We start from the raw sequence: 25,605 nt of genomic DNA on the forward strand, positions 1-25,605 counted from the left end.
TTAGTACACCAAAGCTTTCAACAACATGTGGGCAGATAATAAGTGTTCTCTGGGTGTTCAATAGCACAGGAAGGACAGGGAGGGAGGGAGAGGACAAATGGAGACGGGCCATGAGCTGGTAATTGCTGGCACTGGCTGATGGGTACATGGGAGCTCATTTTGATGCTATTCTGTCTTGATATTTTTTTCATAATAAAAAAAATCAAAATGAGGGAAGCAGTCGAAGCATCTGGAGCAAAGACTGCCCAAAGGGGACAAGCAGTGGTGACAGGGGTGAGCCCCTTCAGGAGCGGGCAGAGCCGCAGGAGAAGAGGTAGGGACAAGGGCTTTCGGGATATGTCACAACTTAAGCCAGAAGAGTTAAAGGAACATTATCAAATTAGTGTTTCTGATGACCTTTCGTAACATCGCTGCATCTAAAAACTGTTATCAGACTTATAACATATAATTGATGCAACAATCACCATCAAGAATCATATAAGTTCTTGCTCCATAAAATTTTACTTTGCAATACGTACGATTCCATTTGTTTCCATACTCCCAGATTTGTTTTTTAATCTGTGCAAGAATTACCTATTACCAAAAAAGCGTTTTAGAGGAAAAAAATTGATCCCTAGGCTTTTTTTTAAGTTTGGGATGCCTTCGTTTGCGATGCATGCTTGAGGGAAACTGTAGCCATGGTGAGTAACAGAGTCCCGGGGGCCTCTGAGCAGCCAGAGAAGGGAGGGCCTGAATCAGGATTCCAGGAAATGAACCTCGAGGAAGCAAGCAGAGTGGGAGTCAGAACAGAGCAAAATGTGACCTGGGAGAGAGCTAGAACCTCCTGTTACAACTGGTAGGAAGAAGCAGACCTGTTCAATTAGACAAGAAAACGTGGGAAAGAAAAAATACCAACAAAAATTAGAGCCTATGGCTCAGAACTGGAAACTCTGAGCAGTCAGCAAAGGGCCTGGGGGCAGCACACTGACCCGCGGGTGGCGCCATCAATCACTGCTCCACGGTGGACCTTGGAGCCCCAGTGGCAGCAGGGGGGCACTTGGGCCTCTGCCAGCGAGGCCACGGCAAAAACTGCTTAGCAAAGTCATTCCAGTCTCCTCTGCACAATGCTGCCTGAAATCACCTTTCAGAGGCCCGTGGGTCACACTTGCCTCGACACCAGCCTCCACCTTAGGCCCCCAAACAGCATGCATCAACCACAGGGATTCTCCGTCCAGAAACAAAAGAGGCTGCAAAATGTCTGCTACCATGGCTGGGCCCACTGAGCAAGTATGAGCAGGGAGAGGCGGGTGCAGGCTGGCTCCCCTCAGAGCCTCACTCACCACATGCACCCCGATTGCTAGCGGGGCTCTGGAGCTGACCCTCCCACCATCCCCTGTCCTGTGCCCTCATTTTCAGAAAAGGAAGGTGAGGTCAACCTGTCCAAGGTCACCCTGACAAACAGGCCCCAAGAACCCAGGTCTCCAGATTTCTACTCTCTTCCCTTCCCTCTTCTAAAGATCCTTCCAGAAGAGCCTCCAGCCACTTTCTACTCAGACCCCTGGGTCACCAAGAAATCCCATGTGGATAGACGCTTATCCCCTAATGTCGGGGGCCTGACTCACTCCCCCGACTGTCCTGTGTGTCCTTGACTCTTGGCTGCTCTGTCCTCCTTTGTGCTTAAACTACTGTCAGCCTGAGGGAACAAGCAGGAAGTTTCCAGGCCAGTATTCAGCCAACAGTCATGGGGGGGCAGCCTCCACCAATGACACCCTCCACGCGGTCCTGCGGATGCAGACACAGAGACCACAGGCCAGGAGAGGAAGAGACGGCTTCCTGTACACGGCACCCGGGGAGGGGACACAGACCCCACAGCCCTGGGTGCACAGGGGCTGTCATGTTCTGGAGGGAGGCTTTCTGGGGTACATGCAGCTGGTCTCCAATCCCTGTGCAACGGGGATCCTGGTTCCTGCTCTGCAGTGGAAGCTGCAGCCCAGACAGGTAGGGGAGCCACCCAGGGTGAGTAAGTTCTAGGAGTCAGGGACAGGGTAGCTCTGGCTCCCTCACCAAGACCCCTCCCGAGAACACCCTGTCACCACCATCCCAGAAAATATTGCCACAGGTACAAAGGCAAACCCCTTTCCTTTCCTCAAGCCCTGTCTGGCTCCCGGGAGGCCACACCAGGGCAGGCTGCAATCGCACAGCGTTGTCAAGACCTAGGGACCTAACAGGAAACAGCGCAGAAGCTGCAGCCCTGGGCGCCGTGACGGAGCCCTGGACAGCAGGTCCGGACCTGGCTGTCTGCACGGTGGGGTCACCCTGCAGGCCTGCGATCAGCAAGACCTGCTGGCTGGAGGATGCGGGTGTGTCCACGGCTCCCAGGGGTCAGTGCCGACACCCCGGAGAGGTCGGCTAAAACTCCCTGCCCCACACCACGGGGGCGCCCAGTGTGGTGCGTTCCAGGTGCTACAGGCTGCAGGGGTCCCAGTTCCAGAAGCAGGAATTCCATGGGTGCATCTTAATTATAAACCAAAATGATGGCAGAGAGGAAGGCCAGCAAAGGAGGCGGCTTGTGTGGGGGCTGGGGGCTGCCCAGAGTGACCACAGAGCTCAGAGGAAACCTCTCCAGCATGAACTTACTCCAGGGCTGAAACTTCTCCAGAACCCCTGGACAGGGCAGGCTCTGGACAGGTTAATGGAATTTTCTTTCAGTCAGAAACACTTCAGCACTCGTGACACTTAAGGTGTGGGCGGAAGGGCCTGCCGCTAGAAGTCAAATATACGAGGCCCTCTGCCCCATGTGACGCTTGTGCCAGACGCGGCCTGGGGTGGTCACTGTGGAAAACAATCCAGCAAACTCTCACCAAGGTAAACACACACTCACCATCCTGGTATTTACCCAAGAGAAGTTATAAGCCTAAGTCAACACAGAGACTTCCGCCGCAGCTTTCTTCACCACAGCCCAAATGGAAAGCACCCAGGCATGTCCATGAGCTGGAGGCGGATAAATGAACTCTGATACATCCACACACTGGAATACTACTCAGCAAGAAAAAAAGAATGAACTAGATGCAGCCACATGGGTGGATCTCAAAAGCATTACACCGCCTGAGAGAAGCTCTGAGAAGCTCTTGAGATTCATTCTCCCCATTCTGGGGAGGCTGAAATGTAGCTGTGGCCATCAGACCTGTGGCTGCCTGGCCTGGAGGTGATGGGAGGGAGTCTCCTGGGGCATCAAATCAATATTTGATTGTGATGATGGTTTACATGACTGTCGACAGCTGTCAACATGCCAAGAATGACATGCTGACAACTAGTGAATTCTGTTGTGAGTAATTTCTACCACAATAAAGCCATTAAAACAGCAGTGGGTTCCTTTTCCTGAACTAGAGCCAAAGGGCGTGACCTGTGTGGGCTGGGACTTGGAGCCATCACGTAGCCAGGCCCTGCCTCACCCACCACCTCTCCAGCGGCTCCAGAGTCCCCTGGCCGGAAACAAAGGATGAAGGCAGAGATCTGAGTGGATGCACAGAGGATGAATGATGTGGGGGTGCAGTAAATCTCAGTCTCTGCTCCCCCACCTCATAACTCCACTGAGCCACGAGCTTCCACCTGGCTGGGTCAGGGACCGGCCGGGGGCCCAGCAAAGTGCCATGACACTGGGGAGGAGGGACAAAGGCTGAGCGAGGTCTTTGGGCAGCCTGGGTGAGCCCGAGGGCAGCCTGGGTGAGCAGGGAAGCCCACAGACCTGGCTGCTAGAGTGAGGGGAGCGGACCACAGATGTGGCTGCGGCTGGAGCGGGTGGGTGTGGCGGGGAGGCAGTGGAGAGGAGACCCGGACAGCACGAGATGGGGGGTGCTGAGGGCAGAGGGCCGGCTTGCTGCTGCCTTGACCGTTTGCTCACGGCCAGCCTGCCTGGGGCCTCGGGCCCTCTCATTCCCTCCAGCTCCGTCCGGGCTCACGGAGGAGCCTTGCCATCACTGCATCGTGTCCCGCACGGCCGCCAGCTCAAACTCTCAGAGGGCTGCAGCAGGACAAAGCCTCCTTTGTGTGACACACTGGGGTCTGCTCCCGCGTGTGAGCCCCGGCTCTGCAGCCCTGTCCCTCCCCGCAGGCGCCAGGGCACCGCCTTCCACTGCCAGAGCTGCTGGTGGCTGCCATCATTATCTCCAGGAGGAAGCTAGCGACTTCGGGGGGTGAGGGGGGATCAAAATGAGGGCGGATTCAAAGATTTCTAGGAACTTTAAAAGGCTTGGGAGTGCGCTGTGCCAGTTCTTCCTCATGTCTAATTTTACTTGAAAAGTTCCCCTCAGCACAATGCACTTACCAGCCAAGACAGGGTTCCTTTTTGGCTCACAAGTAGCAAAGATGAAAATTTCTTCGATTCATTGAACTGAGTTGCAATGAGGCAGCAAGTGGCTGCGGAGCACTTTTCACAGGAAAGTCGGGCTGCCGGAGGCCGCAGCAAGCGCGTTGTCAGTGGGGAGACACAGGCAAGGGAGAGAGTAAAGTCGGGGCACCAGCCCTGGGCCCCCTGGTCATGGGCGCAGCCACCACAGGAAAGCCTGCTCACTGGTAGATGCCTGCGTTCCGGGTGACACTAGCTCAGGGAGCACCGTGGCCCCAAGCCTCCCCGCTGGCCATCCGCGATGATGCACCACCCACCCTGCAGGACGCGCTCCTCAGGAACGCCCCAGGCCCTGACACTCCAGCGACCGAGGCAGGCTCTTCGCGGGAAACCCAGGCCTGTCCGTGAGGCCATGTCAACACGCCTCCCTGGAAGCAGGAGGAGGGGACCCTAAACTACAGACGAGAGAGTAGCAGGAGCTTGACTGGGTGAGAGAAACGCTGGACGCCGGTGGACTCGTGGAGGCAGAGGTGTGGCCATAGGCAAAAGGGATGAAGCTGAAGGCAGGTGAGGCTGAGGCAGCGATGTCCAAACAGCGGGAATGAGGACTCCCCTCCGAGCTGCGCCCCACTTAATGTCAGATGAGGCCAAGGCGGGGAACGGCCAGAGTCCAGCGTCCATGGAGCCCGGCTACCAAGGCCTCCCCAAGAATGAACAGGAGACGAGCAGGAGGGAGGTGACCATGTGGTCCAAAGGTTGTGCCTTTATGGCCCAGCAGCTCTGTGTGTCCCGTGGCCTGAATCTTATCTCCAAGGCCACACAAACAGCAGCCGGTCAGCTGATCACGGGGCAGCAAGGCCACAATTACTGAGCATTTACTGCGGCAGGCGCCGAGCTAAGTGAGCTTTTCAGATGGCCCTGCTGAATGCCTGCGACACCCTAACGAGAAGCTGCTCTTGTTTTACAGATGAGGAAATGGGCGCTTAGCACAGTTAAGTGACTTGGCCAAAATCACATCCTGGCTCAATACAAATGCCTATTGAGTGTTGGTTGGGGGACAGATGGATGCATGACTGGGAGGACAGATGGACAAAGGGAAGGCCAGCTGACAGATGGCTCTGGCTGCCCCCCTCTTGGGAAGGGACATGGGCCTGGCAGGACCATCAGAGGGCGGTGGGCAAACTAATCGCTCCTGTGCACAGAGCGGCCTCAGCAAGTATTTATGATGCCCCAATTTTGCTGTACGTGGAGGAGAAATAAAACACCAGCTCTCCGTTAGACAGAGAAATGGCCTCTCCCTGTCTTTAAATTTTCAAATACATAAAGTCCCTGAGTGGCCAACGCCAGCTGTCCCAGGTCTGAAGGCTTTTCTTTTGGGGGTTTGTGGAGTCAAGCTTTCAGTTAGAGGAGAAACAGGACACAGCAGAGGTCATCACCCCTGGAGCAGGAGAGGTGCCTCCGACTCTGCCCCTGCTTCCAGCTCGGCTTTGTTTAAAGCAAGATCAGATCCCGCATCTGCACTTGAATCGCTGCCTGACGAAAACCAGACGCCAAAAGCCTCCCAGCACTGCACTGGGGCCTCTGCCCTTAGGAAAATAACTCGGCTGCAGACAAGATGAGCAGGGCACTTAGCAAAGAGCAGTGCACCCAGGGCCAAGTCCCCACTCTGGAGCCTTTAGGAAAAGGCACGTTTTGAATCTTTGAGTGCTGAAAGATTAAAAAGATGGACTTTGCACTGCATTCTTTGCCTCGTCCGGAGGTCTGGAACGTTTTTCTGAAGCTCCATTTTCAGAGGCTCATTAAGATGCTCAAGCTGGTCACCTTTGGCCACCAGACACCAAAACATTCCTTTCTGCAAGCCACCTGGCATTCTGGTGACCCATGCAGAGAGCAGCCCTCCCAGAAAGCTGAAGGGGGAGTAAACCCTCCATCCCCGAAACACACTGAGCTCCAGCAGTGGAATGACAGTTAACTGGCAAGCCCCAGACCATTCACTGAAACCCTCCGAGCACATCAAGTCAGAAGTGGGTAGAAAAGTGGGACCTGCAGGGTCCCCCACAAATAACAGTGTGCATGTGACAGCTTCAGACCTGGATTCTACAGGATTTTCTAGTGGAAAGTGGATTGATCCAGGTCTGAGGTTAGCAGGGCGTGCCTCCCCTGGTGGCCACACCCCCTGGGCCTTGGGTTGCTTGGCCAGGGAAGAAGAGGAGAAACACCTGGTCATCTGGCCAGGAGACGACAGCTGTCACTTTCTCTGCCATATTATTGGCTAACATGAGTCATCAGGCCCCAAACAAAGCCACAGAGAGGCTGGGAAATCTGGAGGAATGTGGGCACATCCGGTGAGCTGTTGTCCCTGCCACATCTTCTTAAGTCCTGACCTCTCATTCCCGAGGTCTAGCTAGTATTTTCAGAAGATCTAAGGTCCCATTATTTAGCTCTCCCCTCGTAACCTCAAAACTCCAACAGTCAAAACCAGACAGCATCTTACTAAAATCCAAGCCTTCCTCCAAATTTCCATTTTAGGTCATTTCCCAAGTTATCACATTCAAACTCCCCTGCCTCAGCTTTCAATCAACCCTTTTCATTCCTTTACAACTTTCCTTTGATATCTTCCCCCATAACCACAGTTTTCAACTCAAATCTCACCACCTACAACAGAAATATTCGAGGAGCTTAAATTGGTCACCCAGCTTTTGCGTCCTTCCTCTTCATGGATCTGGCACACGGCTGCCTTATTCTCCCTCCCAGGGTCCACGCTCCCCATCTCTGGGGTTTCTCCCCATCTCTGGGGTGCACAGCACTTCCCACTGCATAAACCAAGCCTGCAATTTGTACTGCCCCCGACTCTGCTGTGGAGTCGGCAGGGACATAATCTCAGTTCTCTGAGAAGCTGTGTCCATTCCTGTCTCCACAGGTCTGCTCCTGCCACCCGCTCCTGGGAAAGCCCTTTGCTCCTCCTACACAAATCCTAATCCTGCCTCAGGATCCATCCCAAATCTGGAATCTTCCACACTTAGGTACTTATCTCTCTTCCGGCTCACCACAGTTGAAGCGCTGGCGCAGAGCAGAGTGCCTTGTGAAGATAACATGAATTGTACAGTTCTATAAGAATAAGTCCTGTTTCCTGTTCCTTGGAGGGAGTGTCTAACATAATTTGCCTCCAATTATAAGCAGCAGCAGAAATCACCAACCCAACAGGCCCAAACAGCAAGGACAGAAAATATGGAGGTGTCAGCTGCTCAGTCTTCAGACGCTTTGTCATCCAAGCCTCTGGTTCCTCCCATCTTTACCCCTTTGGCAACTTCAACAAACTCACTGTTCTCATGGTGACAAAATGGATGCCTCATTTTCAAGAATCTCGAGAGGGAGATGTCCCTTTTTCTGGGAGACCCCCTCTACCCCTAGCAGACCTCATATCTCATTGGCCAAAACTATCTCGCACCCAAGTCTGAGCTGTGGCCTCCATGCCTGAGATCAACAGCTTTATCCTGGAGCTGGAAGTGAGGCCTCCACTCCTTGACCAGTGGGGAGGCCGGCATGGCATTCAAACCCCATCAGGGCTCTGCAAGCAACTGGAGAAAAGGATGGCTGCTGTCCATTGAATGAAAAGAATGGTCCCCCATAGGGACCAGTGTCAGATACTGTGTTTTCCCTCACCCACCACCCCCATCCTGTGCTGGCACAAAAGGACGCTCAACAAATGGCTGTGCAATTGAACTGAACTAGAAATTATCCTGTGGGTGTGAGAAAATAGTGAGCATTATAAAGGAGTGTTACAATTGAACATTTGTGCATTAAAACTGGCAAGAGGGCCACGAAATCCAAACAGATGCAAAAAAGTACTTAGCAGAGGAGGCTGGGGGAGCTCTGGTCCAAGCCCTGGGCTGGGCCCGACTCCCAGTTCCACAGAGATGGAGCGGGCCCCAGGCCAGAGGGCTGGGCTACTCCTAGCAGGGCCCAGCTGGGCCTTCTCCTCCTGTCACCCCTTGGCTTGAAGGGCCCAGGGTCTACATCCAGCACACTACCTGCCGCAGAGTCCTGGGCTCACAATGAGGACCGTCGGTGCCTGCCAAGCAACACGGGCACACGGAACCACTGAACATGAATAAGGGACGCCAGAGGCCGGGAAGCCAGAGGATGGGGCTGGAGAAGCACGTGTTCCCTCCACGCCAGACCAGACAGCTCCTCCACCGGGCTGACACCTCTGCCTCCCTCTTCCCTCCGCAGGGCCCCTGCTCCTATCTTTGCCTCCTACCCCTGCTTTCCAGCACACTCTCCCAGTCTCTGCATTTACTGACAACTCTCTGGACCCCCAAATATCCATGCCTCCACCTGAGGCTCGGAAATGCACCAAAAACTGCACTGAATACCGACTGGACACAAGGTTCTGACGTCCCACTTGTGCCCCGTGTCAGCAGCACATGTCCATGGTCCACGTGGGGGTTCCTTCTCCAAAAATGTACCCAGTCTTTCCTTGGCTGGAGGAAAATGCATTCAGCGCAGCCCCCGTAAGGGCACATTGATCGCGACAATCCACAATCAGTGTAGACTGAGAAACTGCTGACCCACACACATGGCAGCGCCAGACCTAATACATACTGGACGGCGGCAACAGGCCAAGGAGGGGCTCAGGCAACCATGACCAACAGCACAGGCATAATCCCCGTCCTGACGGGCTCCCAGTCCAGTGCATGAGTCATTAATTAAGAAGGAGTGTACAGTCTAGCTTCACCACTGCAATTAATTATGTGTATTTACTTGTTTACTATTGACTTCTAAGCCGGCCTAGGAGCAGGCAAGCATGAGGGCTGTGTCTGATGTGAGCAAGTAGCAGAATACTTTGGAAAGTAGCAGAACACATTAGCAAACTTACTAAGTTTACTAATTCGCGGTACACAGACCAGCTCGGGTAGTGTGGGCGAACCTGCAGCGATCTTAGGATCTTGGGAGTTAGATCAGGGCCTTCACTAACGGGATCCTAGTACTGCTGATAAGACTGAATGAGGTCTTCACCAAACAGGCCTTTATACCATGCATAAACTACCAGCCGTATACAGATATAGGGTTTCAGAGGGACTATTCAAAATACTTAAGAGAACAAACTGTTTTCAAGCACAATCCAGTATTTCACAAATTCCATTTACATAAAAATGGGCACGCTAATTGCAAATCATTCTTATTTCTTTCCTAAAGCAGGATCCCCCAAGGATCCTTATTAGACGTTCTATTAGCCTCATTTGAGTTACAGTATTTACTTAAAAGTAGTAACACGAAAGTTCTTGAAAAATATTTGGTAATCTAGACATTTTACTGATTCAAACTGCTCCTCATTAGTCTATGATGTTAGGGATTTTTACTATCATATTAGGAGAAAGTATCAAGGGCTGCCTTTGGCATAACATTCACCAAATTCTTTTATAGGGTATTTCTAGTTGTAAGAACCTGAGCTAACATCAGAAAGTTGATGGAGATAAAAATTTTAAAATAACAGGGGCCTCCCCGGTGGCGCAGCGGTTGAGCGCTGGGTTGCGAAGCTGCCTGCAGCCTCTGCAGTGCTGGTTCGATCCCTGGCTGCTCCCCGGCCACCGGAGGAGGGTCCCACATGGCGCGCAGACCTCTCCTGCCGCCCGCTGCTCCCCCCAGCAGTGTACTTCGGTCCTTCTGCCTGCTGGGCTCCCTGCTCTGGCTCTGGTGAATTCTCTCACCCTCCCGCCTTCTGACTGTACCCAGTGCTTGTATAAATAAATGAATCTTTTAAAAAAAAAAAAAAAAAATTTTAAAATAACAATTTGAAGAACCACTGTAATCCAAATTCATAATGCCACATCTGTGAAGTCACTTTCATTACAAGCAAAGCACCTGAACATTTTAGACCCTGCAGCCCTGCCCTTTGGTTTGGCCTGGTAGAATTTAACTATGTGGGGACTGCTGACCAGCAGGCCTATTTTGCAGCCTCTCCCTGTGAGGCAGCCCTGAACACACACACAGGCATCGCTGAGGCCGGACAGCCTTCATGTGCATCCGGCTGCCATTGTCCTCCACACCAGCACAGAGACTTAGCAACACACTGGGCACATTCATGGAGCATCATGAGCTCTCTTGAGATGGGTATGGTCAGCAGGCCCTGTCCCCGTGCCAAAAGCAAACAAAACCTGCCCCCAGTAAGGAGGCCACCCAGCCTCTCCAAAGTATGCAAAGTCCCTGTCTTGCCTCCTTTGCAGAATCTTGCAAGTCTCTGGGATGCAGGCTGGATGATCAGGGGAGATTATGCTCCGAATGTCTTAAGAGATTAGTTTCTTAAAATCCTCCACATGACTTCAGTCATTCCGTTACAGATGACAGAGTAAAGGCCTACTTGATGACAGCTGGATGCCTTCACATTTGCAAAAGAGAAAATATGCAGAAGCAAACAAGAGTCAGATTACTGATGGGCACAGCACCAGCTTCAGGACATCAGGAGCTGCTGAATAAATTATGACAAGGAGGCACATACAGTAATCATAGATTCGCCATAAATACCACAGCCCTCAAGGCTCTCATATTTACTTTCTTCCCCCCAAAGCAGAGATTGCATCTGGCCTTATCCTCAAATGAGACTTGGCTCTCCCGAGGTTCCTAATATGGAAAATTACAGCTCTTCTGGGGTGGAGGTAAGAGTGGGAAAGCAAATGTTTATATTGCACAAAATTTTAATAAAAACAGAGATGGTCCACACCAAGAGGCACATTCATTGGCCTGGAGTCCACTGCTCACGAGGAGCTATTCAGAAGAGCTGGATTCATGACCCAAGTGTGACAAAGGACTTGGGGATGCCACTTCTCCCAGCTGGAGAGGTGTGGGAACAGCAGCTAGAGGCCGTCACCCCTTCTGACAGAGGGGAGGAGAAAGAGCTGGGCAGGGTGCTCGAAATGTAATCTTGCTTTTTTGTGATGAAATGCCAGAAGACAGATTGCAGAACTGTTCAGCAAGCTCTCTTTTGTACTGAAACATCAGAAGACATTAAGAAACTGTTCAGCAAATCATCTCTAAACAGTGTCACGAAGGGTGGTCTAGTTTTGGGGTGAGCCTAGAACGAATCCATCTGCACAATCACTCCTCCAATAAACTAACAGACGTGTCCATCTGGGAAGCAGAATTCCCAACAGACCAACCATCTCCAGAGCAACACGAAACCACTGCTGAACAAAACCAATGAGAAGCCAGTCTGAAGTGCTGCTTTGGGGGGGTGGTTGTGGCCGTAGGAAGGTTGGTCCTGCCCCAGGCTCTAGGGGCAATGGCTGCTTCAGGGCCGATCCCACCCAGCACCTTTACGATCCCGATTTGCCTTCAACCCAAGACTAGGGGATGGTGGCGCAGGGAGAAGCACCAGTGACAGGTGAGATAAGTGCAGATGGTGGCTTCTTAGGGTGAAGACCAGGTTGAGGGAGGGCACCGGCAAACAGACCTCGCACTCTACAGCTGACACAGCAGCTTCTGGAAAAAGGGTGCAACAAGATGAGAGCCCTGGGCTGTCTCCACAGCGTTCTCTCTGTGGCACCCTCAGAGGATCAGGCTAGGAAATTAGGGAGGTTGAGTACAAGGTAGGGGAGGCAATCAACCTTACAACCTCACCAACCTTACCACACAGGGGTCCTCAGGAGAAAGCCTGGTCAGGATGCTGTCTCCTGTCTGATGGGAAGTAGATGATCTTCCCATTTGTCTTTTATTCTGCCTTCCTAAAAATTCAGAAGTATAAAATCCCTAATTCCCATACACAGACCAGATCTCGGGCAATGAACAAGGACAGTCTATAAATCCAGAACTCAGGTTATTTGCATCTTTTCAAAAGAAAGACTTTGCCCTTACTGCCTCCCCACCCCTGGGCTCCCCCCATCATTGGTATACACCGTCTTACTCCTAAAGAGCCTACCTCAGGGTTGCCCCCACAAGTCTGTGATTTCCAACTGTTAAAGGAGAGTTGGGGCCAAAGCAAGGGGAAGTGATATTAAGTAACAGCAAGAAAAAACACCTTAGGGATAGAGGAGAGGGTGTTTTTAATTAATCTTTCTATTTCTTAAAGATTAAAAATACATATCAGGTGAGAAAAGGTTGGCCAGGATTTTAACTTTCAGTTCTTGGTATTTGAGATAACAGAACAATGAGCATTTGTAGCTGGCGCTCAGCTGTTTGTTGAATAAATGGATGAAAAGTTTTCACAGGGAAGTATTAACAGCAGAGCTTATCAAAACAGGGCTGTCTCCGGTGGTCTCGGATGGGTGGCAACAGGTCAAACCTTGATGCTTAACAGGGGCTCGCTGTGATATGTGAATCCAATAACCATCCCTCCAAAATAGCAACTATTTTTAAAAATCAGGTCTAAAGGTGAACCATCCAAGAAATCTGCTTTTGCTCCAGAGGTTTTTAAGAAAGTCATACCCGTGAAGCGAGAACTAACCCAACACTTTGAGATGATAATCTTTTGACAGCAATTGCTGCTTCTGCAGGACGGGAAGGAAAGGTCCTCTTCCTCTGGATGAAGGTCTCAGATGTCGGTAGCCAGCAACCTGAGGGGTTACTCTAGTCTAGTTTATTCGAAATGTTAGAATCCTTTGGGAGTTGAAAACGCAGGAAAACTCATTTTCCTCCACTCCATGAACAAACCAGAAGACTCAACTGCATCAGACATAAAACCTAGTGTTTTGGTTGTCCTCTTAAGTTTTAAACAGGCTTCATTTTAATTTAACATAATTTCAAAATTATATCTAAAATAATCAATAAAATGTGTCATTCATTAGTTAGATTTATGTGTCTGGGGAAAGCAAACAAGTCAATTATTTTCATTAAATACATTAAAATTTAGGGGTAGTATTTTTTATTATGACGCTTACTCCTGATATAGCAAGAGAAAATTATTCCATTATATCGTTATTGAATGAGGCTTACTACTCCCTGATGATTTCACAAAGTACAGCTTCAACTAGCTATAAAATAACCAAATCAGTTCTGATATGGCCATAAAATTAAGACTGAAAAATAGCGAAGTAAATCACCCCTTTAAAATCAAGTTGGTGAACAATATGTTCTGTATGAACCCATTTATGTTGAGGGGGGGAAATCTATATTTGTGGGTGTATGCATAGAAATTATAGACTCCAGCCTGAAAGAATAAATGTCAAAATGTAAAGAATGTATATTAGACTCTATAAGGGGAGTGGGGCCAGGAAAGGAACTGCCATATTTTACTTTGTTTGTGTTTGTACTGTTTGGATTTTTTTCACTACATAACTTTATTCACATTGCCTGAATCGAAAAATAAAAATTCAAAAAGGCAAAACAAACAGCTATTCATCAACTTCCAGAATGGAAAGCAACCTCTCTTCACTTTATTTTTATATAACACTTTACCCCAAAGCAATTGATTGGCTGTTTCTAATTACCCCAAAGTACTTGATTGGCTGTTTTTAATTATTTGACTTAATTCAAATCAAATCTTCAGTAAAAATGAAGATTTCCTGATAGGAATATTATGCTTAAGAGGTTATGAAAGTTCATTCTCTGGAAACCTTAAAAGGTGGGGGGGGGTATGCATATAAGAGCTGGGGTGTAGGCCAGAGGTGGGGAAGTGTGTGTGTGAGAGGATTCACCAGAGATAGAGTGGGGAGCAGAACAGGTGGATCTACTGAAATACACTGCTGAGGAGAGCAGCGGGCGAGACAGGAGAGGTCTGCTGCGCCATGTGGGTTAGCTCCCAGGCCGGCGATCGAACTCGTACTGCAATAGCTTCGTAGTGCTGACACTTAACCCCTTGCACCACCATGGGAGGTGTGGTTTGACCTGCAGCCATGGAGACTCCCAGCCCAGGTCTCCTGCTGTGCCTCCTTCTGAAAGCCCTTCCGAGAAAAGTCAACCACCAGCACCAACACAACCAATGAGCAGACCCCACTCAGGTGGCCCAAGCCCCCTCAGGCTCTCAAGGCAATATCTGAGATCAGAAGTGAACCACCTTAGACATTTAAAAAACACCTAACAGGAGACCCTCCCCTCCAGCCTGCAGACACAGCAGGGCAGCAGCGTCAGGCTGTGTATGCTCTGGGCAACCTGGAACACCAGGCGCACTTTGCATTAGAGCTGGACTGCGCCTGCTCAAGTGTGAGCAATCACAGGGGCTGTCAAATAGGAAAACAGATTAATTGCTACAGAATATATGTTGTCTGTCCAGGAGACATAAGACTTCAAATTTACAGGGTTCCTGGGGGAAGAGGAGTTTAATAAAAGGGTCCCGAAGAAGGAGGTCGGCTGCCCACCCCAGGATGTGGCACGGTTACCAACCTGCCCCAGGAGAGATCCAGTGCCTTGCTGAGGGCAGACATGGTCACGGAAGTCCCCATGGACAGAGGAGCAGACTGCACTCCAGGGGATGGGAAAATGGGTGATATCAGCAAAAACAGAACCAAATACATGAAATGAACACCAACTTAAGGCAACCCTGAACATCACTCTCGTATGAGATCATAATCGGAGATCTAGCCATAATTGAAAAGAACATGCAACTGACATCAGATCTCTCTCCTATTTTAATAAAGGGAAGTCCTGCAGCTGCCCAGCTGGCTCAGTCTCTTAATGAGACTCTTAATAAAGGAAGGCTTAATAAAAGGAAGCCCTTAATAAAAGGAACTGTTGATGGGAAGAGGCACCACTAGATGTCTAGACACTCATTTCTCTGAGTTCACAGTTTTGTCAGGAGGCCTTAGCTTTAATGACATTTGGGTGGATACACAAAGTTCTTCCTTTGGTACAGAACAGGCCGCTCTTCACTCCCACTCTGGATGACCCCACCCAGCACCCAGGAATGCCTCCTGACTTCTCTGGCCACTTCTCCCAGAGGGCCTCAGGATACACACTTACAGCGCTCTGGCATTTTCCATCTGTCTCTGGCCCAAAACCAGCCCTCATGTCAACCTACTGCTCCAATTCTCACCAATCGCACCTTGAGGGGCCGCAGCCCACCTGCACACAGACTTCCACGTCCCCTGAGAAGTCTTCTCAAAGCGGCCCCCCCACCCCGCCCCACATGCCCACACCCGTGCCAGAATACCTATCCTATTATTTACAAAATGCCTGACACTCCAGCTCTTACAAAAGCCTTTCCAGGTTACCTGACCTCTAGAGAGCTACTCCAGGTGCACCCCTTCATGCCTCCTGCAAAGCTGAACACAGGAACTTGCCTGTCTTCCTTTCCCAACAGACACTGTCCTCACAGAGGCCAGTGGCTTCTGTCCATTTGCAAAGTGATTTTCCCTCTGTTTACCTCTAACCTTAGGTTGTCACCTCCTAGCAAGCTGGGACAGGGTGGGTTCAGCCAAGCCTGGTTCACCTGGATGACGGGGATAGGGTCCTTGGGGGAATTTCACTAGAGGGTTAATAGAAGTTTAGACAGAAACTTTGCTTCAGCTCTCATTATTATAAAGCTTTTAAAAATATATCTGACCACATTCCAACCTGTGTAGAATTAATGTGATTTAGTCTTTGATTTAGGATCTTACAGGCCCCCCCAATACTCATTCTTTTCTGCTACTGTAATTACAGATGCAGGAGATGCAGACACTGGGCTGATGGTGGCCTGGAAGCTAATTTCTAGAATAAATACTTGCTACCACATCGTGTGATTTTCACCATTCTGAAAGCGGAGTTCAAAAATAAAAACAAAATCCAACTTAATTAAGGATTCCAGCGAAGGGAGGTCCAGTGCCATGGTCTTTGTTAAGTGCCTGCCACCCTGGCCCACAATTAGTCACTTAATAAAGGGTTCTTGATGAGGGAATTTGGCAACATGTGATTTTCTACAAATATAAGCTTGATTTTGATGCAACCACTCATTTATTTGAAAATCAGGGGACATTCACACACAGGTGTCCTAAATTTCCTTAAATTAAAAACTAACCCTTCACAAGGAATAGCTGTGCTCGCTCTGAAGCAGTAAAGAAAGAAGTGGGCCACTCCCGAAGGAACACAAAAATAATCAAGGAGCCAACTCAGGATGCATGCGGGGCCCAAGAGCAGGAGCCAGAGGCGACCACCCACCCACGCAGCCGCTCCACCGGGCCCTGGGCCTGCTCAGTGGAGGTGTGCCCAGGGCTCCGGCGACCCAGCCCATGCCGAGGTCCCAGATGTGCCCAGCACCTTGGTGGGCTCACCAGTCCTTACAACCACAAAGTCATTTCTCCAAGCCCTGGAGGGCCACTTCCCCTGCATTACCAGGACTCTAGGGAACAGAATCTTTCCACCCAACCCTGACCTTCTCCCCCAGTATCTTCCCAAGGACCACCTTCACTTTGAACTTCACAGGGGTCCACCGACAGCATGCAGCGGGGATCGGAGCTTGAATGAGAAAAAAATGACATCTTTATCGTCACTGTCCTCCGCGTGACTGTTAACCATTCCAAACCGAACGCCGGCAAGTCTCACCTTACTGTCTCCGAGCGCCAGGGCTCACGACACAAGTCACACGTACGTCCCGACCCCTTCCCAGCTCGTGCAGATAACTCAAAATATCGTTTGCCCTCTGACTAGGCTGAAATTACAATAATTGTTAGACTTATTGCTCGCTCTTATCATTTAATACGTTACTATAGAAGCATATTATTATATCATAAATTTGTTCTTTACTATTTGGATGACGGTGAGTTCAACATAATTGATTTCCCTTGTTACCCTATGTTTTTTATTCATGCATTTTAAAATGTTATTTCGGAAGGGTTTCAGCAGACTGCCAAAGAACACCGAAAAGGCTCAGTCCTCCTGTCTGGGATAGGAAGGGGCACCAGCTCTACAGCCGGACGAGGTTAGACTCAACCAGACTCTGCCAACATCTAGTTCTTTTCCTTTGAGCAAAACTCCCTGAAACTCACCTTGTTCGCGGCAGCCAATATAGAAACAACACCTGCCTAATGAAACCATTCATTCATCAAGAAATTAAGCGCTCCTCTATTTCCCGTGTGCCGGTACAAGGCTGAGCTCTGGGCTACAGTAATGAGTGGGACAGAGACGCTACTGAATGAAGAGGGCCCGCCCTTTGGAGGCCTGGCCACTGGGGTCAGCACTGCCCATGGGGGACAGAGGTCACAAGTGCCCAGGATGCTGCCACTGGGAAGCACCAGCTCCGACTGGCACAGTGATCCACCCCAAGATCCTCATCTCCCTCTGCCTCCACCTCCCTGTCTACCAAAGGGTGACAGCCCAAGGTATCCACTGCAGGACTGTTGTGAGGACTTGATGAGCTAGGACTTGCTGCAGAACAAAGGCTGGAATTTGGAGAGGTGTGTTCCCTTCGGCCAGTCTTCTCTTGCTGCAGTGAAAAATGTTGGCGCCTGGGACAGCCTCACGCAGTCCTCTGGATCCCCAGAGGAGGCTCAGGGGCTCACACAGTTGAAGGCATCCTAGCCAGTCTAGTCCTCCCGACAAGAATTCCCCTCTCCAGCATGCTGGCCAACAGGACCCCCAGACAGAGAAGGGCAGAGCTCGGGGGCAGTAGTTAGGACAGTAGTGTCTGTTCATCTGGACAACCTCTCCTTGAAAATCCTTCTCCCAATGGACCCAAATCATCTCATTTCTTTCCTCTCTCTCTTCTGCCTTTGATCACCCCAGTCCTGCTCTGAGCTCTCTCCCACCAGACCATCAAAGTTCCTTTCAATTTCTTTTGGAAGCCCCTCTGGCCTCTCCCCTAAGAAGCCTTTTCCAACTGGGCTGTCAACCCCATCCCATGCAAGCCAGAGGCCTCCCAAACTCTACAAACGAAGTTCGCTCCCAGGGAGAAGCTAGCTTCTGTGCAGAGATTTCTCGATCACCCACATTTCTCATGGCCAACACTTTTAAAGCCACTTCATCTTGTTTGCAACACCAGCACTGGCCTGGGAGGCATAACTGCACAGGGGTACGCAAAACCGAAATGTGTTTTATGTGCCTAAAGCTTCTATTCATCTTTCCTGATTATTCGCTTCCTGCTCTCGCAGACACAAATGCTATTCCGTCTCCCCCACAGTGTTGTCATTTTTCCATGTCACTGTCAGTCACTCCAGCTGCTCCCAGGCACAGCCACAACCAACCTCAACTTCTCACTCCCTCTTTTTCACACTCATATCACATTCACACCAGCCTTACTCGCTCCCTCAAATCTGCCCCCTGGCTCCACCCATTCATGGTAGTGGAGACTGGACTGCCCTCCAGTCACAGGCAGACCCAGACTTAAGATGGCTTTGGATTGGAACAAGATCAACCTTGGCAGCCAACGCCTCCTAAGCTGGGTGGGGTGCCCAACCACAATGGTCAAGGGGCCAGGTACGGAGCCGTGTGGCTTCTGTCGGACAAAGACACGGGCAGGAATGTATCCAGACCAGCAGAAAAGGAGGAACCGGATCTAAACCCCAGACATGGCTGAAGGAAGGCAGCTTAGGCCTAGTGAGATCCAGGGAGTTGCCAGCGCCTGGAAGATTTACCCAGCACCCCTCACACCCCCCCACAGGATCTCTAACCCAACCATCATTTTGGAGGCTACAGCACCTGTATCTGTCTCCCTTTGCAGAGCACTCAGCCTCATTCTGCTGTTTTACAAACAAAATTTTATTCCAGGTGTGTGACCCACATGGGCATAAAACCTTTGCTGCTTTAAATTCACTCTGCACGTTCATTTGCGTTACACGGCAAGAATGCTGACACATGAATCAGCACACGCCAGGCTGCAAGCAGGAAACAAGACACAACGTGGGTTGTGCTCCCTCCCCAAACACCTTCTGCTTCTCCAAGGTTAAGAAAGTAGTGACAAGGTCCCCTCCCCACCATGCTGAGAGCCATCCAATGACAGAAAAAAAGATGGGGGCCCACTCGTGGGGCTCAAAAAGCCAGGGAAATGAATATGCATGATGTGCAGTTCCAAAGCTCCCCTCTCTCCCACTTCTGGTCTCCTGCCACCATTCCCCTTTAACGCCACCTTGCCACTCATTTTTCTCCAAGGCATCTGCTTGTACCTGAGGCTGGGGGTGGAGGGAGGTAGCATCGGGGGCCAGCGCTCAAGCTCCACACCACAGACTGGCCCAGCGGGGGACCAGCAGGCAACCTGAGGTTTCTTGAGCAGCCAGAAGAAACAAAAGGCACAAATGTCACATTTCCTTGCTTTCCCATCCGTGGCTCCTTCTCTTGCCCCACCCTTGCACTCAGCCCTTTTTCCTGCTTTCACCACACCATCTGCCCTTGTCTGCGTCCTCTAGAATCCATATGAATCACTAATTACTGATTTAAACCCAGGCACTAGTTGGATGACACAGTGTAACAAATACCAATATTGAGGACTGGCAATGGGGAGAATGGTGCGCTGTGGGCCTCCTGGACTCTGCCAGCAGACATGGGCACACTGTATCCTAACCCACCTCGGGAGGAAGACTGTCTAAACTTGCTACCAGATTCTGTTGGGGGGGGTGGGCGGGGAAGGTGGGATTTGGGGGTAGAGGGCTGGCACTAATGAACTCACACACCAGTTCTCTCTCTACGATGAAATGACCCCAGAAGCTAAAAGACAGGTGGAGATCCCAGTCCCAGAGTCTGGTTTACATGGGACTAGGGTTGTTGGCTGGACATCAGAGTTTTTTAAAGCTCCCCTAGAGATTCCAATAAGCACCCACGTTTGAAACCCCCGGTTGAACACATTTAATGCATGTTCCAGACATTTTCCCCAAGCAGATGGGACACTCAGATACCTGGTAGCCTTCAGCGGTCATGACAACCCTTGGAGGTGTCGCCCCACTTCACTGAGACTGGAACTCATGTTCTTGAGCACCCAAGCTGGCTCTCTTTCCACCCACCTGTGCACTCCCGCAAGGGTGCAGACAATGCATGAAAGCAATCTGGTCACAAATAAGCCCCACGAGAGCAAGACACCTCGATTTTGAGATGCAAACACACAGCAGATCCTAGCAAGTTTGAATGAGAAGACCCAGGTTCAGAGGGCAGGAGGCGGGGTGCTCACAGGGGAGGTGTGAGGCAAAGGGGAGACACAGGATGCTAGCCAGGGAGCTTCCCTTAGATCTGAGACATGTTCTAAGACACCACACTCAAGGCACTGCTCCCCGGCAGGAAAGGTGTCCAACTTGGGAATGGACACAAACTGGACAAAGGGGGCGTCTTCAATGGGGTAGGGGCCCTTGAGAGAGGTGTCCAGGGCTCTCCTCTTCAGGTCAGTTTCATCCTCCCACCCTAAGCATTCTCACCTCCTATGGGGGCTCAACAAGCCAGCCTGACACACTCTCCACCAGCTTCTACTCCACCAGTCTCTCGTCCTTCCAGAACCATGACCTGGTCTTCCTTGATGCAGGCCAGATGACTGTACCCTCAACCATGCTTAGCTGCAGACCATTTCAGTGGGGTAAAGCATCCCTTCAACCCTCTCTTCCACTTCCCCTTCAAGAAAAAGCTCCTGATTATCACCACGCCAACTTTCCAAGAGACTAGGAAGAACACCGTCCCTGCGCTGGCCCAACAAAGAAGTGAAGAAAGTAGCATGTTCATACCCGGACAGACAGGAGTTCCGAATCCACACGGAGTTCCGAGGCATTGGTCCTGCAGAAGGGGGACCTCGCCCAGGGCCCAGGGCAGACACTTTGGGGACACATCTATTCCCAAGCTCCTCCTGAATGGACATCAGGCCCCTTAACCCTCCGTTCTAATCTGTGACACCCCAGCTGCCTCCTGCTGTCCCCCCCAAAGCTGAGCGTTGATGCCAAAGAACCACAAGGAATTACAGGAACCCAAAGCAGGTCAAACTTCCACATCGATGGCACCCCATAAGCGGGGTCACTTACCCAGCAAGGCCAGACAGCTCAGCACCCAGAGAAAGCACTTCATGTCGGCAGTGACAGGAGACACAACCCCGGTTCCTCTTCTCCCAGCGCTTAATGGCTCATTTCTGGAAATCCACTTATAGCTCCCGAGGACAATTTGGAAACAGATTTAACTCAGAAAGCGAGAATAGGTTAAAGAGAGATTAGCAGGGGGCGGGGGAGGGATGGCCCGAGTGGGGGGCGCAGGTGTTACACCCCCCTATGCTAAAGGAAGGGTCCAGAACAATTCCGAAGGCGCTCGAGGCTTCGACCCCATCGTGTGTCTGGCGGTGTCCACTAGAATTGCAGGCGGCGGTGGATTAATCCTTCAGGAAAAGGGAAAAAGCGAGTCTGAGAAAATCCTTTCATCCACTGATTATACAGAAATGTCCTTGGCTGCGCCGTGAAGGTGTCTTGATCTCCCTCATTCGGAGTCCCCCAAGGGCGCGGGGCCGGTGCTGGCACCACCTTCCCCAGCGCAGCGGCCCGGGCCGGCGCCCACGGCTGGGGTTTCGCGCCCCCAAAGTCCTTCTCCATCCATGACGGCAGGTCACGGCGCGGCCACCTGCCCGGTCCCGCCCAGGACTCGCGAAGCAAGTTGGCGTCCGCAGCCCCGGAGGGGTCCCACAAAGCCAGCGGGTCCCTAAAACAAACACAAGCGGGTGGGTCACGGGCGCGCTCGGGCCGCCGCCCCGGGCACCCCCCTGGGCATCCTGACCTTGGGCTTGGGCGAGTCGCCACTTTGGCCTCCGCCTCAGTTTCCCTGCCCAGCGCAGGGCGGCAGCGGGGAGCCCGGGGGTCCCCCGATACTTTGCCCCGGTGCTGCACTCCTGGGACGGCCCCAGCCGCCCCCCGAGCCCCGCGCGCGGGCAGCCCCACCCGAGGGGCGACGAGGTGGGGCCGCCGCTCCGGGTTCCACCCCGGCCCCCGCCCCAAACGTGGGCGCAGCGCGCACGCCGCGTCCCAGGTGGCCCCGCTATTGTTTTACCTTCCGGGGGTTTATTTTCGCCGATCGGGAAGAAAAGAGACCGAGAGAAAAGGCGGCCGGAGCTCCGCAGCCGGGGCGCGCCCGCCGCGCGCCCGCACGGCCAGGGGAGGGGTCTCGGGCCCGACCCCCGAGCGGAGCCGCCGCCCCCCGCCCCGGCCCCGCCGCCCCCGCCCCGGCCCTGCGGCCCCCGCCCCGCCGCGCGCTCCAGACCTCGCCCGGCCTCGCCCGCCGCCCGCGCCCGGGCGCTCCGCAGGTCCCGGCGCTCCGCACGCCTCTGGGGACGCGCCGCCGCCTCCCGCGCCGCCCGCTCGGCCCCGCCCGCCGCCCCGCCCTCCGGCCGGCCCCGGCCCCGGCCCCCCGCGGGAGAGGGGGGGCCCCCGCGCGAGGCGCCGCCCCCGCGCGCCCCGCCCGCCGCCCCCCGCGCGGGCGTCCCGGCCCGGCCGCTCCGCGTGCGCGCGGGGCCCGCGCCCCCCGGGCCTGGGGCTGCCGCGGGCGGGCCCGGGGCCTGAAAGTTAACGAGCGGCTCCGCGGACTGTCCCCCCGAGAGCCCGGGCCCCCCGCGGCCGCCGGCCGGGCCCAGCCGGGAGCAGGGCTGCGCGAGCGCGTCCTCTTCCCGGGAAACAAAAACAAAGCGCTGGGCCGCCGGCTCGAGCCGCGCTGGCAGTGGCGCCCGGGCTGCGCTTCAGTCCTGGGCAGATTTCCTAGAAGTTGAGACCGGGATGGACGCCGCTGACAGCCCCGGTTCGAGTCCAGCTTCCTGCGCTTCCCCAGGGCGCACCTTCGCGGGGTGCCGGGGCCTTGGTTTCCACGCTGTTACCTGCGGAACCAGCCCCCGCTTAATAGGTTGTGGGAGAGGCCGAGACACACTTGTAAAGCACTCAGAATGGTGCACGCACTAACGCAAGCTGTTACGATTTTATGAGGAACAGCTCTAGCCAAGCAAGAGCGTTTTCATTCACTGAGCGCTGATGGGACACACACAGCGGCTGGGGAGGCTCCATCACGAGGTGATTGAGGCAGAACAGGACGACGGTCCGGCCCTCCTGAGGCTTGCAGAGATGGGGATGAAACAGGGGTTGTTAGGGCCTCCCTGGTGGCACAAGGGGTTAAGTGGCAGCACTATGGAACTGTCCGCAGCCACTGCAGAGTGAGTTCGATCCCCGGCCAGGGAGCTGACCCACATGGTGCAGTGGACCTCTTGTGTCTCACCTGCTGCTCCCCTCAGCAGTGTATTTCAGTAGATCTGCCTGTTCTGTTCCCCACTCTGTCTCTGGTGAATCCTGTCACCACCACCCCCACACCTCTGGCCTACACCCCAGTTCTTGTATGCATAAATAAATAAATCTTCAAAAAAAGAAATGAGCATCTAGAAGGGCAGTTCAGCCTAGGCGTAAAGCCGGAGGGGTTCGCTATGTCGCTGGAAATCCAGATGAGAGACATGGGACCAGGACCGCAAGGGATCAGGGTGGGCGCTGCTGAATGCCAGGTTGAGGGTGAGAGAGACGGCAGAAAAACCAGTTCATCCTCAACAACTGTGGTGAGAATACAAGCTAAGGTCAGCTGTCTTGGAGGCCCAAGAGGCATGGAAGGGCAGAGGTCCAGAAAGCATTTGGGTGGGAGGTGGGGTGGAGTCCTGAACTCAGAGAGGAGAGATGTTTTCAGCTGTTTGGACAGCATAGCATTGAAGGAATTTAGTGAAGGACTATACTGGTGACTCACTTATACCAGAAACAAAACAAAACACACACAAACATACACACACACACACACACGTTCAGGGGAACTAAGAACATGCTGTGGGGACCCTGAAGTAGCAAAGGGGTCGTGCTTAACCTCATTGCTCTTCCTAGGCTATAAATTCCTTGTAGGTAAGACCTGCCCCTTAATTATCATTTATCCCAAACAACCCTTGGCACGGTGAGGTGCATAGCGTAATTGCACTATAAATACTTCAATCGAGTTGAATTGAATATTTATCACCTATGCTATGTCTTGTATTGAAAATATCCTTTTGGTGTATTAAATATTATCTCTTTCCCCCTAAGGTAACACTGACTCTGGCATCTCTCAACTTCTCCTTATCTGCCAGACCCCATTTATATGGAGTAACCAGTATGTCCCAAGTAGTCTCTGCAAAAAGTTCCTGTTTTGGGTGGGGCGGGCATTAGGGAAAGCTTCTCAAAGAGAGCACAATGGAGCAGAGTACTGAATAGGAGAGTGGGAGCTCTGGGGATCTCTGCAGGAAAAGCATTCCAAGCTTAGGGAACAGCAAGAACAACGCCCTTAATGTGCTCTGCAAAATGAAAAGCATGTTAGTGTAGCAGGAAAGGCATGAAGCAGAAAGGGAAGGAGGAATGTGAGCAGAGAGGGTTCAGAGGCCAAATCCAGAAAGACCTCTCAGGTCAGGGGGCAGTGTGAGTGTTGTGGCTGCAGGGGAGAATGGAGTGTGAGAAGGTAGGAATGGAGGAGAGACACTAGCAGGAGGCTCCTGTAGTTGGGCAGATGGGCACTAGAGACAGAGGTCATGAGAAATGGGTGGATTCTGGAGCTTTTTGAAAGCAGATTCCTTGAGATTTTCTAGAGAATTAGATATGGAGGGGGAGAGAAAGAGGAGTCAAGGAATCTTCCTGGAGATCCAACTCAACCTCCTTTGGAGCTCTTCAACCCCACTATTTTATTTTTAAACACTTGCGTCCAATGAATAAAACTAGGAGGAACTCAATAAAAATTTCGATTTCCTGCTTTGATGCAAAGGTATGAGTGCCCAACCCATGACCATACTTCCCAAAGGCTCAGTCGCCAGGCCTCTGCCAGGCCTCTGCCTCCATCCTTGAAGCCTCTGCTCAACTATCCCTTCCCAGTTCTTTCCTCCTCACACCCCCACCCCCACCACTCAGACCCCCTAGTCTCCTTCTGCATGATCTGTCAACCCCTGACTTCATCACCACTCCAGAAATGGCTTCCCAGCACTGAGTGTAGCGAGCACCCAATGGACTTGCAAAAAGCTATGTTAACCACTGGACAGGTCGGGGGTTGAATGGGGAGCGAAGCAGTTAAAAAGCCACCCCTGCCCTCCAGACACAGACAGGATTACTGCAGTTGTGCAGCACAGGGCAGGGTGGGCTTCTCAGAGATGACCAGCAGGCAGGGGAAGGACAGAAGGAAGAGGTCACAGGAGCGGAGGGCGCGCAAGGCCCGCTCAGCATGTGTGTCTGGTGCCGGGTTGATTATTAGCAGCTTGCTGCAAACATCTTGCACTGGAATGTGGATTGGCCTGGAATCAGGTGGATATTTGGGACATTTGGGAAGACTTCTTAATCTTCTCCCCCAGGGAGCTGAACTCAGAAGCCAACAGAAGCCGGGCTGAATCATAGCTTCAGCAAAGGCTTGCAGTTGGGAACAAAGGGCCAGTGTTGCCTGATTTTTCGACTTTGCGTCAAAGC

The 25,605-nt window shown here is 52.2% G+C and overlaps 1 protein-coding gene across 3 annotated transcripts in view; it reads right to left on the minus strand.

Annotated features, from left to right (window-relative positions):
- The window catches only part of LOC119236983 (immunoglobulin superfamily member 3), a 77,677-nt gene extending 55,860 nt beyond the window's left edge, over nt 1-21,817 (minus strand). For all 3 annotated transcript variants that reach the window (XM_037500915.2, XM_054691765.1, XM_037500914.2), the window contains exon 1: nt 21,157-21,817. In XM_037500915.2, coding sequence (XP_037356812.1) covers nt 21,157-21,199 — 43 coding nt within the window. In that variant the 5' untranslated portion in view covers nt 21,200-21,817. The remainder of the gene's footprint in view (nt 1-21,156) is intronic.
- Between the last annotated feature and the right edge of the window lie 3,788 nt (nt 21,818-25,605).

This window comes from Talpa occidentalis, unplaced genomic scaffold (genome assembly GCF_014898055.3).
Source record: "Talpa occidentalis isolate TD23 unplaced genomic scaffold, MPIMG_talOcc4v2.1 talOcc4.9, whole genome shotgun sequence".
Lineage (NCBI taxonomy): Eukaryota > Metazoa > Chordata > Mammalia > Eulipotyphla > Talpidae > Talpa > Talpa occidentalis.